This window comes from Ceratotherium simum, chromosome 22 (genome assembly GCF_057802395.1).
Source record: "Ceratotherium simum simum isolate JZ-2026a chromosome 22, ASM5780239v1, whole genome shotgun sequence".
In the NCBI taxonomy this organism is placed as follows: Eukaryota; Metazoa; Chordata; class Mammalia; order Perissodactyla; family Rhinocerotidae; genus Ceratotherium; species Ceratotherium simum.
This window is the reverse complement of record NC_141921.1, coordinates 15547442-15564276: the sequence shown is the minus strand read 5'-3', so window position 1 is coordinate 15564276 and position 16835 is coordinate 15547442. Positions and strand designations below refer to the sequence as shown.

The 16835-nt window shown below is 47.9% G+C and overlaps 1 protein-coding gene across 1 annotated transcript; it reads left to right on the top strand.

Annotated features, from left to right (window-relative positions):
* The first annotated feature begins 4058 nt into the window (after nt 1–4058).
* On the top strand, nt 4059–16469 carry MPL (MPL proto-oncogene, thrombopoietin receptor). Its single transcript, XM_087446125.1, has 12 exons — nt 4059–4137; nt 4286–4418; nt 4741–4919; nt 5477–5775; nt 6193–6355; nt 6615–6741; nt 10441–10622; nt 10751–10929; nt 13191–13350; nt 13565–13661; nt 15715–15802; nt 15989–16469. The coding sequence occupies exons 1-12, from the start codon at nt 4059–4061 to the stop codon at nt 16274–16276; spliced, it is 1974 nt and encodes a 657-aa protein (XP_087302251.1). The 3' UTR covers nt 16277–16469.
* The last annotated feature ends 366 nt before the right edge of the window (nt 16470–16835 follow it).

Below are 16835 nucleotides of genomic sequence, written 5' to 3'. Positions count from 1 at the left end.
AATTTCTCACTGGTGAAGCTTTCTTCTCCTCAGTTTGCCGTCTTTCACTTACCAGCCCTCCTCCTTCATCTCTGGAGTTATCACAGTACACTCCAAAATTCTCATTGATTTCATATTCAGCAAATTTAGCTCTCTAACTCCTTCCTATCAAGGCCATGCCCAAAGGCTCATCAAATTATTTCTGATCACAAAAGAGCTACAAGATCTCTGAAAGGAATGTGAATTGCATTTCTCTATTTTTAATTAGCCTTTTTTCCCATTACACATAGTTGGAGGATAAGAAAAGACTCCCCAAAAGTGACTTGGGGATAGGTCTTGAATCACAAAGAAAGTTCCAACAGGCTGAGAGGTTGGAGGGTCCTGTGCCTGAGGAAGTAAGGAAACAAGGCCCTGTGGCAGGAAGGGGGACTGGGTTTTGGAAGTGGTGGAGGGAGCGTCCTGAGGGAGAGACTCCAGGAACGGAAGATGACAGGTGTAAGGGCTTGTGTTCCAGCATCGAGAGATGACTCTTGGTCCAAAGGATCATGTGGAGCCATGAAAGGATTTTGATCAGGGAAAGAATAAAAGCAAATTTGAGCTTCAAAAAAGCACTGAGTAAGGAGATACCACTTGTCAACTATCAGAATGGCAAACTTAAAACATTGACAAAGGTGTGAGGAAAATACAGTGCTCTAACACACTGCTAGAGGTGTAAATGGAACAATCGTTTTGGAGAGAAGTTTGGCAATGTTGGAAAAGAGATGGAGAGATGGAGACTCCAGTGCCTAGAGCTACCTATCCCAGACTTTCTGACTGGAGAAATATGGCAGGTGTTGGGAAATCTGGGAAAATTGGGAGATAGAAGGCAAGGGGACAGGGATGGGCTGATGAGAGCTTAATTCTCTTCCCAATCACTATTCAGTGACATCATGTTAGTAGCTTGAAATTGGCCATGGTGGAGTATTTACACCACAAAAAGCAGCAAATGCTACAAAACAGTGCTCCCCTCCTCCACCTCCAGAGAGCAGTTTACCAGCGCACTCCTGCCTGAGCCGGTCGTCATCCAGCAACCCCTTGAGTTCTCTCAGCAACGGCTGCACAGACATTAGACACAGGCTTTCATAAGCCGGGGCTTTGGCCTTATATCCCAACAGAAAAGCCTAGGCCTGCTGACCTGGGTTAGACCTTAAGGAAACTGCTAGACTCTTTGTCCAAAGAGTAGACAGACCTAAGACCTTTCCCCTAGACCTGTTCCAGTTCCTGTTTGATATGCTTAAGAAGCAAAAGACTGGGGATGTCCTTTTTCCAGCTGTGTGGAAGCAGAGAAAAGTGAGAAAGTGACAGGGACAGGTATACCTCCTTCCAGGCAGGAGCAGAAAGCCCCCATCACAACTCTGACAGCCATAGACAAGCCCTTTGTCTTGTGGGCTCTGCACCTTTAACCACTATTTTTCTGCATCCCTGTATAAGTCACAGGACTTGGTAAGACTTGGATGCAGGAGTGGAGGGAGAATGAAGACTGAGGACAACTTTCAGGTTTCAGGTTTAGATGCCCAGGTAACCTAGGGTGAGATGCAGAACACAGGAAGAGAAGGTCCAAAAGGATGTATGGGAGTTAGTGATAGTTCTATTTGGGACTTGGTGAGTTTGAAGTGCCTTTGGAACAACAAATCAAGACATCCAATAAGTAACCGAGACTTTGAAGTTCAAGATAGTGGTAAAGTCTTAGGAGTTACTAGTATATAGATGGAACTGAAGCCATGAAATCACTCAGGGAATATTAAGGGTGAAGGAAGGACACCTAGGGAATGGCAACATTTAAGAGAAAGAGCAAAGAAAGAAAGAAACTAGGAGAGAATGTTCTAGGAGGTAGGAGGAAAGCAGGAGAATATGACATATTGTAGAACCCAAGGAAGGAGGAGACTATCACACGGTGCAGGAAGGTTGAGTGTGATAAGGATTAAGACCAGAGACACGAGGAGGTTACTGTGGCTGGTTGAGAGTGGTAGGAGATGGGATTTGAGTAGGCAAGAGTCAGGTCAGGCAGGACCTTGTGTGCCATTAGGAGATGTTTGGATTTTATGCTAAGTGCAGTAGGAAATCATTAGAGGGTTTTAAGCAGGGGAGTGAAGTCTGATTTGCATTTTAAACACCTCACTTCCTTATGTGGAAGATGGACTGGGGGTAAGAGAGGAGGCAGTTAGGAAGCTACAGCAGTAACCCAGACTTTGACCAGGACGGTAGCAGTGGAAATGGTAAAAAGTGTTCAGATTCAGTACATTTTGAAAGAATATCTGACAGGACTTGCTAATGAACTGAATGTCGGGTAACAGAAAGATAGGAATCAAGGAGCCCTGAGGTTTTGAGTTTGATCAACTGAATAGATAGTGGTGCCATTTACAGAGGTGAGTAAGACTAGAGGGGAAAAAAAACAGGTTTAGGGGTGGGAACCAGAATCAAGGGTTTTATATTGGCCATCTTAAATATCAAATGCCCAGTGGACATGCAAGTGGAGATGCCAAGTAGGCAGTTGGGGATCCAAAGCTAGAGCCCAGGACAAACTCACAGCTGGAGATATGAATTTTGAAGTCACCAGCATATACACAGCATCAAAGCCATGGGACTATGTGGACATTAAAACTGTGTTTCCCCTCTCACTTGACCTGACAGAGATTAGGTGGTCCTTGATTGGGGGTTGGGGAAGGCATCCAAAGTCATCCCCATTGGGCAGAGGAAGCTGTTCCTTTGTAACCTGAGAGCTGGATAGGAATTGGGACAAACCTGGCTCAGGGACTTCTTGCAGAGAAATGGTGCCAGAGAAAATAAGACCTCACAGGAGGATCTACCCCCTCCTTCCTCCTCCCATAATTCTGTTAGTAACATTAATTCAAGAGGAAGAGAGAAAGGTGATACTGAGAACACTTAGTGTGCAGAGCCAGTAATGGGAGCCCCAGCAAGGCCAGAGGGGCTAAATGTGGGAGTTCACGTGGCATGTACTCCTCCCACACCATGCAAGAGTTGAAGCTCCTGAGAGTTGGCATGAAAGCCACCCAGAGTTACAGCACTCCTGGGAGGAGGAGGCCTGGGCTTCAGAGAAGGGATCATACTCATGCTTCTACTCCTAATGTGGAGTATGACCTGAAGAGCTGAGACCAAACATCCCCTGATTCTGAGCCCACCAGGCAAAAGTACTGAAGACCAGCGCTTCTCAAACTTTGAATCATCTGGGGATTTCGATAAAGTGCAGGTTGTGTTTCAGTAGGTCTGGGGTGGGGCCTAAGATTCTGCATTTCTAACAAGCTCCCAGGTAATGCTTTTACTGCTGGTCTACAGAACACACTTTGAGTAGCAAAGGACTAAAGGCAGCTGTGGGAGCCACCCGCAATGAAGAAGGCACGTCCAGTTCCAAGGAGAATGTGTTTATTTGTGCATGTTACATAACCTATTAAAGTAGAAATAGCCACCATTTTGTCATGGTTGTGAGGCAGACAGTCACTTCTTGGCTGATGACACCGCCAGTAGCACGGCATGGTTGTTAAGCACTTGGAACCTGAAGCTTGAGCTCCTGAGCTTTACCTTTTAGTAGGTAAGTGACCTTGGGCAAATCCTTAACTTCTCTGCACCTCAGTTTCCTCATCTCTATAATGGAAATAATAAGACTATTGTGAGGATTAGCTGAGCCAATAAAGTGCTTAACACATGGCAGCAGAGTAAATGCTCAGTAAATGTTGCTATTCTCGTTGATTGGACACTCTTCTACAACAGTTAACGGAGACACACACAGAGGCTTAGTCTCCTTTTGGTACATGGTCAAAAATGTAACCCCCATCTCCCTCCTACCAAAAGGCCTGTATCTTCTCTTTCAAATTCCTCCTACACTCCTGCCCACTCCCACTCCCCCTCCCCTGGCCCCTAGCCCCTGGCCCCAGTGTGGTCTGGATGGGCCCCACAGGGGCAGGGACAAGGACAGGACGTGGGGCTGTATCTGACAGGAACCTGAGGGGCTGGCCCGGGAGGGGATTGGGGCCCAGCTTCCTGAAGGGAGGATGGGCTAAGGCAGGCACACAGTGCCGGAGAAGATGCCCTCCTGGGCCCTCTTGGTGGTCACCTCCTGCCTCCTCCTGGCCCCCGAACACCTGGCACAAGTCACCAGCCAAGGTGAGGTGTGTGGAGGGTGGAGATCACCTATACCCAGGAAGAGGGAGCTCTGGGAGGGGTGCCAGGTAGGAGGCTCCCACTGGTCCCCTACTCTTGCCCATAAACATACCTGGGAGGACCCAGAGCCCACTCCCCAGCTATTCCTCAGATGCCTCTTCGCTGGCCTCGGACTCAAAGCCCCTGAACTGTTTCTCTCGAACATTTGAGGACCTCACTTGCTTCTGGGATGAGGAAGAGGCAGCGCCCAGTGGAACATACCAGCTGCTGTATGCCTACCCAGGGTATGTGCTGGGCTGTGCCCCACTCCCCTGTACCTGTCCCGTCCTGACCTCAGCTAAGCCCCACTTCAGTAGCCTCCCTGCCTTTGGCCCTATCAGAGGACTACTCCAAGTACATCCCCTAAGTAGCCCCTAGTGAACAGAGGCGCTTTGGATGGATATAGCCATCTCAAGCCCCCACACAACCCCTATTCCCACCTATCCCAGGCACTGAGAAGAAAAATGGTAGTAATGGAAACAGAAGTTGGTCTTGGGCCCAGGCCTGGGTCCTCAGAGCCGGGCATGGTGGCCATGTAGGTAGGATGGATTTCTCCTATGCCCACAGGGAGAAGCCCCGTGCCTGCCCCCTGAGATCCCAGAGTATGCTTCCCTTTGGAACCCGATACGTGTGCCAGTTTCCAGCCCAGGATGAAGTTCGCCTCTTCTCTCCACTGCACCTCTGGGTGAAGAACATGTTTCTGAACCAGACTCTGACCCAGCAGGTGCTCTTTGTGGATAGTGTAGGTAAGGGCCATCCTCCTGTCACCCTGGCCCCTCTATCTGCTGCTCCCAGGCCAGCTCCTAGAATCAGGCTGGTGTGTGCTCTTTCAGGACAACTTGGATGCCCTTTATTACCAGGCCTCCAGAGGCATCTCAAGATCCCCTTATCATTCCTCCCAGCCTTGGAATCCAGAGCTAGACTTCATTTCACATCAGAGACACCCTGGTCCTCCCATCATTAACCTATTCATTTACACACTTATTCAACAGTTACAGAATACATGCTATGTGCTAGGCACTGTGCTAAGTGACAAGGGTACAGAGATGAAAAGAGGTCCCTGCTCTTGAGGAGCACTAAGTCTAACAAAACTGCAATCAGGTCACTGTTCTCCTGAGAAAAGGAGAACAGGATAAGGAGCCTCCCTGCCCTGCCCTGCGCTCCAAGAAAGCCATGGCCCGTGATCATTTAGAACCCAGGGGCTGCCCCCAATCCACCCTTCAGTACCCCTCTCTACAGTCCACAGGCTGACTCGTAGACTGTGGCACTCAGAGAGTTCTGATGTGCCCTGTCTTTCCCTCAGGCCGGCCATCTCCCCCCAGTATCATCAAGGCCATGGGCGGGAGCCAGCCAGGGGAACTTCAGATCAGCTGGGAGGCCCCTGCTCCCGAAATCAGTGATTTCCTGAGGTACGAACTCCGCTACGGCCCCAAGGATCCCAGGAACTCCACTGGTCCCACAGTCATGCAGCTGCTGTCCACAGAAACCTGCTGCCCAGCTCTGCGGAGGCCAAACCCAGTCCCAGCTTGGGACCAGCCACTATGTGCTCAGCCCATGATGCCCGCACAGGATGGACCAGAGCAGACCTCCCCAACTAGAGAAGTATCCTGGCCTTCTTCTGCTCCACCTCCTATCTCCTACTCCCAATTTTGCCCCAAGTAAGGACAGGCCATACTTTGGGGATTCCAGACTGGGTTGGTCCTTGGGGAGTTAGTATAGGCTCTGATTAGCCCTCAGGAGTTATGTCTATTTAGGGAACTCCCACTTTGGGTCACTCACACCAAAAAAATTGAGAGCTTCAGGCCTCCAAGTTAATGGGGATTTCCCTAAAAAGCCCTGAACACCACCTGAAACCCACTGACCTGGCCCCCAGTCTGGTGCATATCCATCCACACAGTTCCTCAGGGAGGAACTGAGTCTCTCTCCATAGGCATGCTGTGGGGCTTCAAATATAGGAGATGGAGGCTGTCTTGGCTGAGAGGCTGACCTAGATTTTGAGGCTGGGATTCTTCTCCCAAGGCTCCATCTCTGATAGTGATGGGTGGAAGCTGCCTCATCTCAGGGCTCCAGCCTGGTAACTCCTACTGGCTCCAGCTGCGCAGCCAACCTGATGGGGTTTCCCTCCATGGCTCCTGGGGATCCTGGTCCCTCCCTGTGACCATGGACCTGCCTGGAGATGCAGGTGAGTCAACAAAGGAGTGGAGAGATGGGGAGGAGACAGAAAAGATCTCTAGGGAGGCCTAGGCTGGATATGGAAGCTCTGGGAACCATGGTCCTTCCTGATGACCTCAAACTTGCCACTGGACAGAGTTTGCCACTATGTTCAGGAAGAGAACAAAGAATAGAAGTAAATATTCCAAGTTATGTATGTAAAGATCACTTGGATGCCCCATACAGTAGGAGCATGTAGGCCCTGATGGGACTTTCTTCTCTCACTTCAGTGGAAATCGGACTACAATGCTTCACCTTGGACTTGAAGAATGTTACCTGTCAGTGGCAACAACAAGACCATGCTAGCTCCCAAGGCTTCTTCTACCACAGCAGGGCACGGTGCTGCCCCAGATACAGGTGAGAGTTGAACTCATGATTGAGTTTGTTGTCATGCGAGAGACGCACAATCTTGCAGAAAGAAGGGAGAGATTGTTCTTGGTCCTCTTCATTCCCGTCTCTTGTCCCCAAACCAAATGGCCTCCATGCTCTCATCCTCCAGTGGGTATTTTATCTTCTCAACCTCTCTCCATTCCTACTGGGAATGCCTTGGTTTAGTTCAGCTTTAATCATGACACGTGGACCATTCCAACAGCCTACAGTCTCATTCACCTCCAATCTATCCCTCATGCTGCTGACAGAGTGACCTTTGTTAAACTCAAACTTTGCATGGCTTTCCCCCACTCAAATATATACCGCAACTTTCCACCATCTATCAAATCCAATCAAAACTTCGCCTGACCTTCAAGAATTTCCACCAAACACCTCACTGATCTGTCAGTCCCTCCAAATCCAATCTCTAACCAAGTCTTGTTGATTTTACCTATTAAATATCTCTGGAATCTGTCTACTTTTGTTCATCACTGCCATTATCCTAGTACAAGCAATCATCATCTCTCTCTTGGGCTACTGAGAAGACTTATTAACTGATCACCTCGTGAATCCTCCAAATCGTTCTCCACACGGGAGCTGAAGCAATCTTTTAAAAATGCAAAAATGAACATAACGCTCCCTGCTTAAAAATCTTCAATAGCTTCCCATTGATCTTAGGATAGAGAAAAGAACTCTACTGTGGCCTTATAAAGTTCTAAAAGACTCAGCCCCTACCTATGCCTTCAGCTCATCTTATACTCTGCTGCCTTCTGCTCTCTATGCTGAGCACTGGCCTTCTTTGGTTCCCTCCTATCTGCCATATTCCCTCCTGCCTCTGGGTCTTTGCACATGCTGTTTACCCAACCCTCCTGTCTTTACTTAACTTCTGCTTATCCTTCAGATCTCAACTCAAATGTCACCTCCTCAGGGAACCCTCCCCTGACCTTCCTCATTAGGTCCAATAGCACCATTATACATCCTTGTTGTACCATGTACCTCTCCTTCTTAAGTACTTCTCATAGTTACAATTTTACATTTATACTTGATGTGGTTATTTGATTGATAATAGAATTCTCTCTCACAACTCCAGTTGAGAAAGGCTGATCTCGACTACACATGATCCATGAGGGCAAAGTCAGTGTCTGTTTTTACTCACCAATGTCTTCTCACCTCTACCACAGTGCTTGGAACATAGTAAACATTAGTAAAAACTTATTGAATGAGTGAATAATGAAAAAACCACTATTAACAGTCTTAATGTATTCTTCCAGTTATTGTATGCATTTACATATGTCTATACACAATATTTAGTTTTCAATATAAATTGGATCACATTATAGATATGGTTTGTTAACTTACTTTTTTACTTAAAAATATGTCTTGGAGATCATTACAAAAAGAGTAATTCATTCCTTTCAATAACTGCACAGATTTCCATAGTATGGAGGTGCTGTGAATAGATTAAAGGGTGGCAAAACTGAAGTCATCATTTCCTCTACCAAAACCTGCTCCTCCTCTTATCGTTCTCCATCCTACCATCAACTCAGCATTCCAGGCCTGAAACATGCAGATCACCCTGGACTTCTGCCATTTCTACACCCTCCAGGTCCAAACAGAAACAGTCTTGTTATTTCTAGCTCTTCAGTATCCCTTGAATCCATCTATTTCCCTCTACCCCACTGCTGCCACAACGCTATTTTCTGATACTCATCACTTTGCACGTAGAAAACCATAACAGTGTCTTAATGGATTTCTCTGCTTCTAGCCACAAATCCTTTCCTACAAACTGCAGTTAGAGTGATCTTCCTAAAGTATAAAGCTAATTAGGACAATTCCCTGTTTAAAATCCTTAAACGTCTCCATAATTACTACAAGATTAAGTTCAAGCTCCTTGGAAAGACCACAAAGCTATCCATGACCTTGGTCTGCTGTCTCACATTTACCACTCACCACCAGGCCCTCTATGCTAAAAGCACTCTGCACCATTTAGAATCTCCCCCAAAGCACCATATCTCTTATCTGTGCACAAGCATGTGCCTGGGATGCCTGTTTATCCCCTTTGCCTGTCCTATTTATAGTCCAAGACTCAGTCTAAGCACTGCCTTGTCCAGGAAGTATTCTCCGACCCTCCCAGTCTGTGTTAGATGATCCTCCTTGATGCTCCCAAACCAGCCTGCACACATCATAGAAAAATACCATCTGTTTGTTTTTTTGCCTCTCCCACTGAAATGAGAGCTCCTTGAAGATTATTCCTCTACGTATTCACAGGGACTAGCACAGTGTCTGGCATATAGTATCAATTATTTGTTGAATAAATGAGTAAACATATAAATACATAAAATGATAAATAATTTTAATAATAGCTACCCACTTAGGGGTTATAATCAGGAAAGAGACATGATTCATTTGTTCAATAAACAATTATTGAAGGTGACTATGTGCCAGGCACTGGGGATAGAGTGACAAATAAAACAGAAAAGGTTCCAGCATTGTTGGGGCTTACATTTTAATGAGAGGAAAGAAGGGGTTGACAAACAAGTAAAGAAATAAAGAAACAAGGTTATATGATAAAGACTAAGTGGGGGGGGGGTTGCTAATTTAGACTGGTGGTCAGAGAAAGCCTCACCAAGGAGGTGGCAGGTGAGCTGAGACCTGAGTGGCAAGAAGGAGCGAGTGATGTGGACATCTAGAGTCAGAGCAATCCAGGGCAAGGTGAAGCAAACAGACAGTGCATTTGGCACATTTGTAGCACAGAAAGAAGGCCTGTGTGGATGAAGGGTGGCCAACTGGTGTGAGAATTGTAGGAGATGAGAATGGCAAGGTAGGAAGGGACTAAATCATATAGAGTCCTGTAGGCCCTGGTATGGAGTTTGGATTTCACTTCAGGTGGGATGGCGAGCCATTGAAGGATTTTAAGCAGAAGAGTGACATGATATGATTTACATTGTTAAAAGATATGTTTCTCTGTGAAATTATGAAGAAGTAAGAGTAGAAGCAGGATCATCAGTTAGAAATTTGCCTTAATCCAGGCAAGAGATAATGGCAGTTTGATCTAATTTGGCAGTGATAAAGATCAAAATAAATGCACAGATCTGTGATAGATTCTGGACACCATCAGATCAACATTTTGGAAGCAAATTCTGGCAGCCATGTGGAGAAGAAATGGAAGGGAGCGGCGAAAGTGGAGGTAGAAAAGCCAGTTAGGGGGCTGTTGTAATAATCGAACAGTAAAATAACATGGAGAGGTGACGAAGGGCACTGGTGTATGAGAACAGATTAAAAACATAAGGATGTTTTCCTCCAGAAAGATGAAGGCTCTTTAATCTTTGAAACAATCTTGTGAAGTAGATATTATTAACCCATTTTACAAATTAGGAAACTGGGGCACAGATGAATCAAGTAATTTGCCCAAAGTTATACACCAAAGAGGCCAGTCCTGACCTCTACAGCCCATGCTGTTTTCATGTATTATCTACCTCTTTCCTTAAAGAGGAAGAGGCTGGACACCAAAGCAAACTTCAGAAAACAAAATATTATGGCATGACAACAGAGAGAAAGCCTGGAGGCCCATCCCAAGGAGCAGTTAGATTATAATCCATGCAGGCCATAGCCCCAGTGGGATGGGGAGTATCAGGACTAGTCTCTGAGGCAGGCCTGATTCAATGACTCTATGGGGCTGATTCTTAGGGACCCCATCTGGGAGAAGTGTGAAGAGGAGGAGAAAAATCCAGGATTACAGCCCTCCCAGTTCACCCGCTGCCACTTCAAGTCACAAAATGACAGTGTTATTCACATCCTTGTGGAGATGACCACAGCGCAGGGTGCTGTTCACAGCTACCTGGGCTCCCCCTTCTGGATCCACCAGGCTGGTAAGAACTTTCTTCCTTTTTCCTCCTACATAGTTCCCACTCCTACTGTACCTGACCCCACGCCCAGGATCACCAACTCTTGACAACTTGTGACCCACGGCCCTGGTGGCATGGTGTCTCATGCACAGAAGGGCTTAGGCCAGTCCCTGCTGACATCCCTGTAGTGCTCATCCCCACTCCAAACTTGCACTGGAGAGAGGTCTCCAGTGGGCAGCTGGAATTGGAGTGGCAGCACCCATCATCCTGGGCAGCCCAAGAGACCTGCTATCAGCTCCGATACACAGGAGAAAGCCATCAGGACTGGAAGGTACAGTCAAGGAACAAATGCCCACAGACATCACTACATGGGGTATTCCTGAGTTTCACCACGTCTGTGATCAGGAGTGAAGGTGTCCATGTATCTATGCATGGGCTTACATATCTATGCTTATCTGATTCAACTGGTATCTTAATCTCTCTTCAGCATCTGACAACACTGACTACTCCCATTTAAAATTTTCTCTTCCCTTTGTGTTTGGGATATCAGTCTCTCCTGATTCTCATACTACCTCTCAGACTGAACCTTCTCACTCTCCTTTCCTGGCTCCTCCTTTTCCACCCTTCCTTAACATGTTGTGCTTCCTACAGTCCCGTCCTAGGCTCTTTTCTCCTCTAGATAAACATATATGCTCTCCCTAGGTGAGTGCTTCAACTCCATGGTTTTAACAACTATACTTTAACAATACCCCCATACAGAAAGGAACTTCTACATCATAGTCTGTTTCCTCATTGGTGAAATGGGGATAAAGCTATCTACCTTCTAGAGTTGTAGTAAAAATTATATATATATATATATATATATATAGCATACTGTCTGGCATACAGAAGGTGCTCAATATACATTAGTTAAATATTAGTTTCTTTCTCTACTTTTATTCTCATTTGCCACATGTATATACAACTTCTTACCAGGCAGCTCTACCTAAAAGCCCCCCAGGGCATTTCAAGCTCAATATACCCAAAACTGAACTCATTTTCCTCCCCAAACTTATTTCACTTTTTTTTTTTTGAGGAATATAGGCCCTGAGCTAACAACTGTTGCCAATCTTCTTTTTTTTCTCCCCAAAGCTCCAGTACATAGTTGCATATCCTGGTTAGGTCCTTCTAGTTGCTCTATGTGGGACGCCGCCTCTGCATGGCTTGATGAGCAGTGAGTAGGTCCCCGCCCAGAATCCGAACCGGCGAACCCCAGGCCACGGAAGAGGAACGAGCGAACTTAACCACTGTACCACCTGGCCCGCCCCTTCTTTTACTTTTTTATCAACCTATAAGTTACATACAGTAAAGTACACAAATCTTAAATATACAATTGATGTATATGTATACAGCCATGTAACCATTACCCAGATCAAGATACAGGTTACTTCTAGTGCCCCAGAAGCTCCTCGTGCCCCCTACAGTCACACCCCTCCCTCCAAGGTAATCACTATTCTGACATTACCACTGATAAGTTTTGACTGTTATTGAACGTAACAAGATGGAACCATACAGTCTTTCTTCCTCAAACTTACTTCTCTGTTCCTTGTCTCTGATAACAGCACTACCACTTACCCAGTTACCCAAGCCTGGAAGCATCCTTGACTCTTTTCCTTTTCCTTTGTCCCTTCCCCCTTCCCCCATTTATCAACAAGTCAGTTGAGTTTATTGTACTAACGTCCTCAAATCCCTACTACCGCTGCCTTCACCTCATCTTTGACCATCCAGCCTGCCCATCCATGCTCTTAGCACACTGCACTACTCTGTAACTCCCAACCAAGCAACTCAAGCAGCATTACATGCTTCTTCATGCTCCCATAATGCCTTACTTACATTATTACAGCACTAATTACCTGTTGTAATTATTTGCTTGTTTGCATGTGTTCCTCATTAGACATGTGAGAGACCATGTTGCATTTCTCTTTTTCGCCAGTGCCTAGCATAACGCTTGGCATATCCCAAGCAGTCCATAAACGTTTGCTAAATGATTAAGTTAATAAAGTCTTCCTGCTTGTACATGTGATGCTTGTACCCCCTGCTTGGAGTCTGTCCTTGTACCTCCCGTACCTAGCACAATTCTGGCATCCTCTGCTGAATGCGTGTTCTTGTGAACGGTCCATGCGGCCCTGAGTATCTGAGTGTGTCTGGTTTCCATCGCGGGACCTAGAGTTCAGGTGAGCACTTCTGGCAGGATGTCCGTGTGTCCTGATCAGTGTGTGCGCACCAGGATCTCTGTTGGGGCGTATCGTAACTATCTATCGTATATATGTGTCAAGATGAGTAGTCCTCTGTGCAGATGAGGTCTCTGTGTCAGAGCGTGTGTTGGGGACGCGGTTCTCTCAGGCGGGGTGTGCCTCGGACAGGGCGAGGCCGCGGTCATGGGGAGAGGCTCTCCGTTTGGATGTTCTATCTTGCACGTTTCCGCCAGTATGCGTGTTTTCTGTCAGTAAGGCTCTACGGGGGGTATCCCTGGGGATTCAAAGCGATAGGATTTTGGTCCAACAAACGCCGGCCGCAGAAGCCTGACCACCCGCTCGCTTCTCCTCTGCGCAGGTGCTGGAGCCGCTTCTCGGGGCCCAGGGAGTGACCTTGGAGCTACGCCCGCGCTCTCGCTACCGTTTACAGCTTCGCGCCAGACTCCACGGCCCCACTTTCCAAGGCCCCTGGAGCGCCTGGTCGGACCCAGTGAGGGTGGAGACCGCCTCCGAGACGGGTGAGGGCCCCACGGGGCAAAGGCAGTCTGCGGCTGCGCGAGTGGAGAGGCGCCGGCGCAGCGAGGGCGGGGCTCCGGCCGTACCGGTCTGCGGCTGCGCAAACGACAGCGGCGCCCCGGGCCCGTGAGGGGCGGAGCCAGGGCGGGGTCTGGCGGGCCCGGGGGCGGGGCTCCGGCCAGGGGCTGCCGGGGTCTGAGTGTTTTTGTCCCCTAGCCTGGATCTCCTTGGTGACGGCTCTGCTCCTGGTGCTGGGCCTCAGCGCCCTCCTGGGCCTGCTGCTGCTGAGGTGGCAGTTTCCTGCGCACTACAGGTACCGCCCCGGCCAGGCGGAGCCGGAGGCCTCTAAACAAACATCCCAGGGTCACGCTGTGACACCTGCTCTCCGGACAACCACATGTCCACGCCTCTGGCTTCAGCCGCTTCCTGCACGTCTCCCCTGGGAGTCGCACCGCCTCCTTAACTTTAACATGCCCACTATGCTGGACACCTCAAATAGCCCCACCTCCTTGCTCCTCATCTCAGTAACAAGGCTACTGTGCACCCATCACCCAAGCGAGACACTTAGGCGCCTCCCTCCCTCTTCTCCAGTCTGGTCTGGTCTGGTCATTCCACCCCTAAACCTCGCTCAAACAGTGGCCCCATTTCTCTAGCCCTGCAGTCACTACCTGATGCACTGAAGCAGAGCCTCTTCTCCCTCCAATCCAGCCTCCCACAGCCACGAGAATAATCTTTTGAAGATGCACACATGAACTTGTCACTCTCCTCCTTAAATCTCATTATTAGCTCCCCAGGATAGAGTCCAGACTCTCAAATGACCAGCAGGAATCCACAAAATCTGGCCCCTGCCAGCATTTCCACCCTCTCCCACCCTGTGCATCAGCCTTACCAGATTGTTGGTGATCTCCTCCACAAGTCAGGCAGTTATTTCTCAGTGCCTTTGCATACAATGTCCCCTCTGCCAGGGATATCCTCCCTGGATGACTAATATCCATTTATGTTTAAATAACTTTCTTCACCAACTCCAAGGAAACCCTTCCTAAACTTCCCCTATGCTACTCTCTGTGCCCCAGTACAGACTTCTATCATAGTACCAGTAGCCTTTTACTGCATTTATTTCTTTATATGTCTTCCCTGTACCTTACTTGGTCATCTTTAGATCCTCAGCACAGTGCCTGCCAAATAGCATGCCCTTAAATAAATGTTATTAATGAATGACTTGTTTATGTGGGAAGGCTAAGGCTGAGGAGAAATATCATTGGAAGTCATAAACATAAAGGATAGAATCCATACCAGTTCAGTCCTTCAACTGGTAACATCTCTTGATTCTGGAAGACTCAGCTCAGAAGGCGACCTCCAGGCAGCCTCTTTTGATGGCCTTAGGCTGGGTTAGATGCCCCTCTTCTGGGCTCCCATCTCTCCTTGTCTTTCTTTGAACTTTTAATCCACTCATATATATGAGCAGACTGGAATGTTGCCTCTATGCAGGTAGCCAGATCCAATAAAAAAACTGGGAGAGAAGAGGGAGGTGGTGCTGAACCAGACATACTCAGTTCCTTTTCCCCAATTTACCAGATAAATCACTCCTTCTCCCCTGGAGAGATATGAGTGACATCACGGAAGAGGCCTGAAATGTTGTTGAGCTAAAGTCCCTCCGTGTGGAAATATGAGCCTAAAGAATTGGAGGTTCCCCCAACATACCTTAGCCCATACTCTTCCCAGATAGACCACCTTCCCCAGTAACTTAATAGTAAGCCCCCCTGGTTCTCTTCATTCATTCACTCCACTAATTTCTTGAGCACCTACTATGGACCAGACACTGTTCAATACCCTGGAGATACAGGAGTGAGCAACTAGACAAACTCTTTGCTCTCATGGAGCTTACATTTTAGTGGGGTGAGACAGACAAAAACAAATATATATATTAACATAATAAGTATACAATAAGTCAAGTGCTATAAAGAAAAATAAAGCAGAGCAGGAGAGAGAGTGTGCTGGGGAAGGGAGGTGGCATATTTTAGACAAGGTAGTCAGGGAAGGCCTCTCTGTCAAGATGACATTTGAGCAGAGACCTCAATGAAAGGAGGGAACAAATGGAATGTTCCGGGCAGAGAGAACAGAGAGTGCAGAGGCCCTGAAGCAGGAATGCTTGAGGACACGCAAACCCCTTTTTGGACGTCCCTTCCCTGCCTGAGCTTTCCTTTGCACCTATGCTCTTCCACTTTACTTGGTTGCCTTGACTACACTCCTACCTCTCCAAGCCTTACTCCCCCACCTCACTGCCCCCCCACTGACCCGCCTCAGTGCTCTCCTCCTCCCTCTCAATGCACTCCCATGACAGTGTCTTTCTCTTCCTTCTCCCCAAGGAGTCTGAGGCATGCCTTGTGGCCCTCACTTCCAGACCTTCACCGGGTCCTAGGCCAGTACCTTAGGGATACTGCAGCCCTGAGTCCGGTGAGTGCACCCCCTCCCACCTACCCACTACCACCCTGCCTGGAGCTGGATCCTTGCAAGGCCCTTGCCCACCAGCATACCATCCCTGGGCCCTAGCCCCAGCCAAACCCTCCTTCCTACACCATCCAGGTCCTCCTCCCACAGGATCTGCTCTAATTCAGACTCCTATCCCCACATCTCTCCCAGCCCAAGGCTGCAGTCTCAGATGCCTATGAGGAAGTGGAACCCAGCCTCCTTGAAATTCTACCTAACTCCTCAGAGAAGACACCCTTGCCACTATGTTCCTCCCAGGCCCAGATGGACTACCGAGGATTGCAGCCTTCTTGCCTGGGGACCATGCCCCTGTCTGTGTGCCCACCCATGATGGAGTCAGGGTCCTACTGCACCACTCACATCGCCAACCATTCCTACTTACCACTGAGCTGTTGGCAGGCCCCTCGTTCCCAGTACCCCGGACAGATCCAAACCCTCTAGCCCTGTCTTCCAACCTCTCTACCCACCCCACCCCCACAACACAAACATCTCAGAGCTCACGACCATCCCTCTCTCTCTGCCCTCATGCTTGGGCTTCACAACACTGATCTTTCCATACTGCTGCTGACATAAATCCAGGATCCTCCAGGCAAGGCTCATTTGACTAAGCTCATCTAATTTCCACCTTCCTCCTCTCTCCTTTTTAATGCCAAACTCCTTAAGAGGTCTGCACTTCCCCACTTCCCATTTGCATTTCAGACTACTTCAATTCGTGCCCCTGCTACCACTTTGCTAATGAAACTACTCAGATGAAGTTCACCTCAGACTTTCTAATTGCAAGATCCAATAGGATCTTGTTAATCCTCAATTTCTTTGATCTCTCTGTGGCATTTGTCATGGTGACTACTTATTTCTCCTTTAAATTCTCTCCTCCCTTGGCTTTTATAACATCACCATCTCTCCTGGCTCTGCCTTTGCCATTCTGAGTATACCAGTAGTTAAGAACATAAATTCTGGAGTCAGAGCTGGGTTCAATTCCTGTCTTTCCCACTTGCTAGCT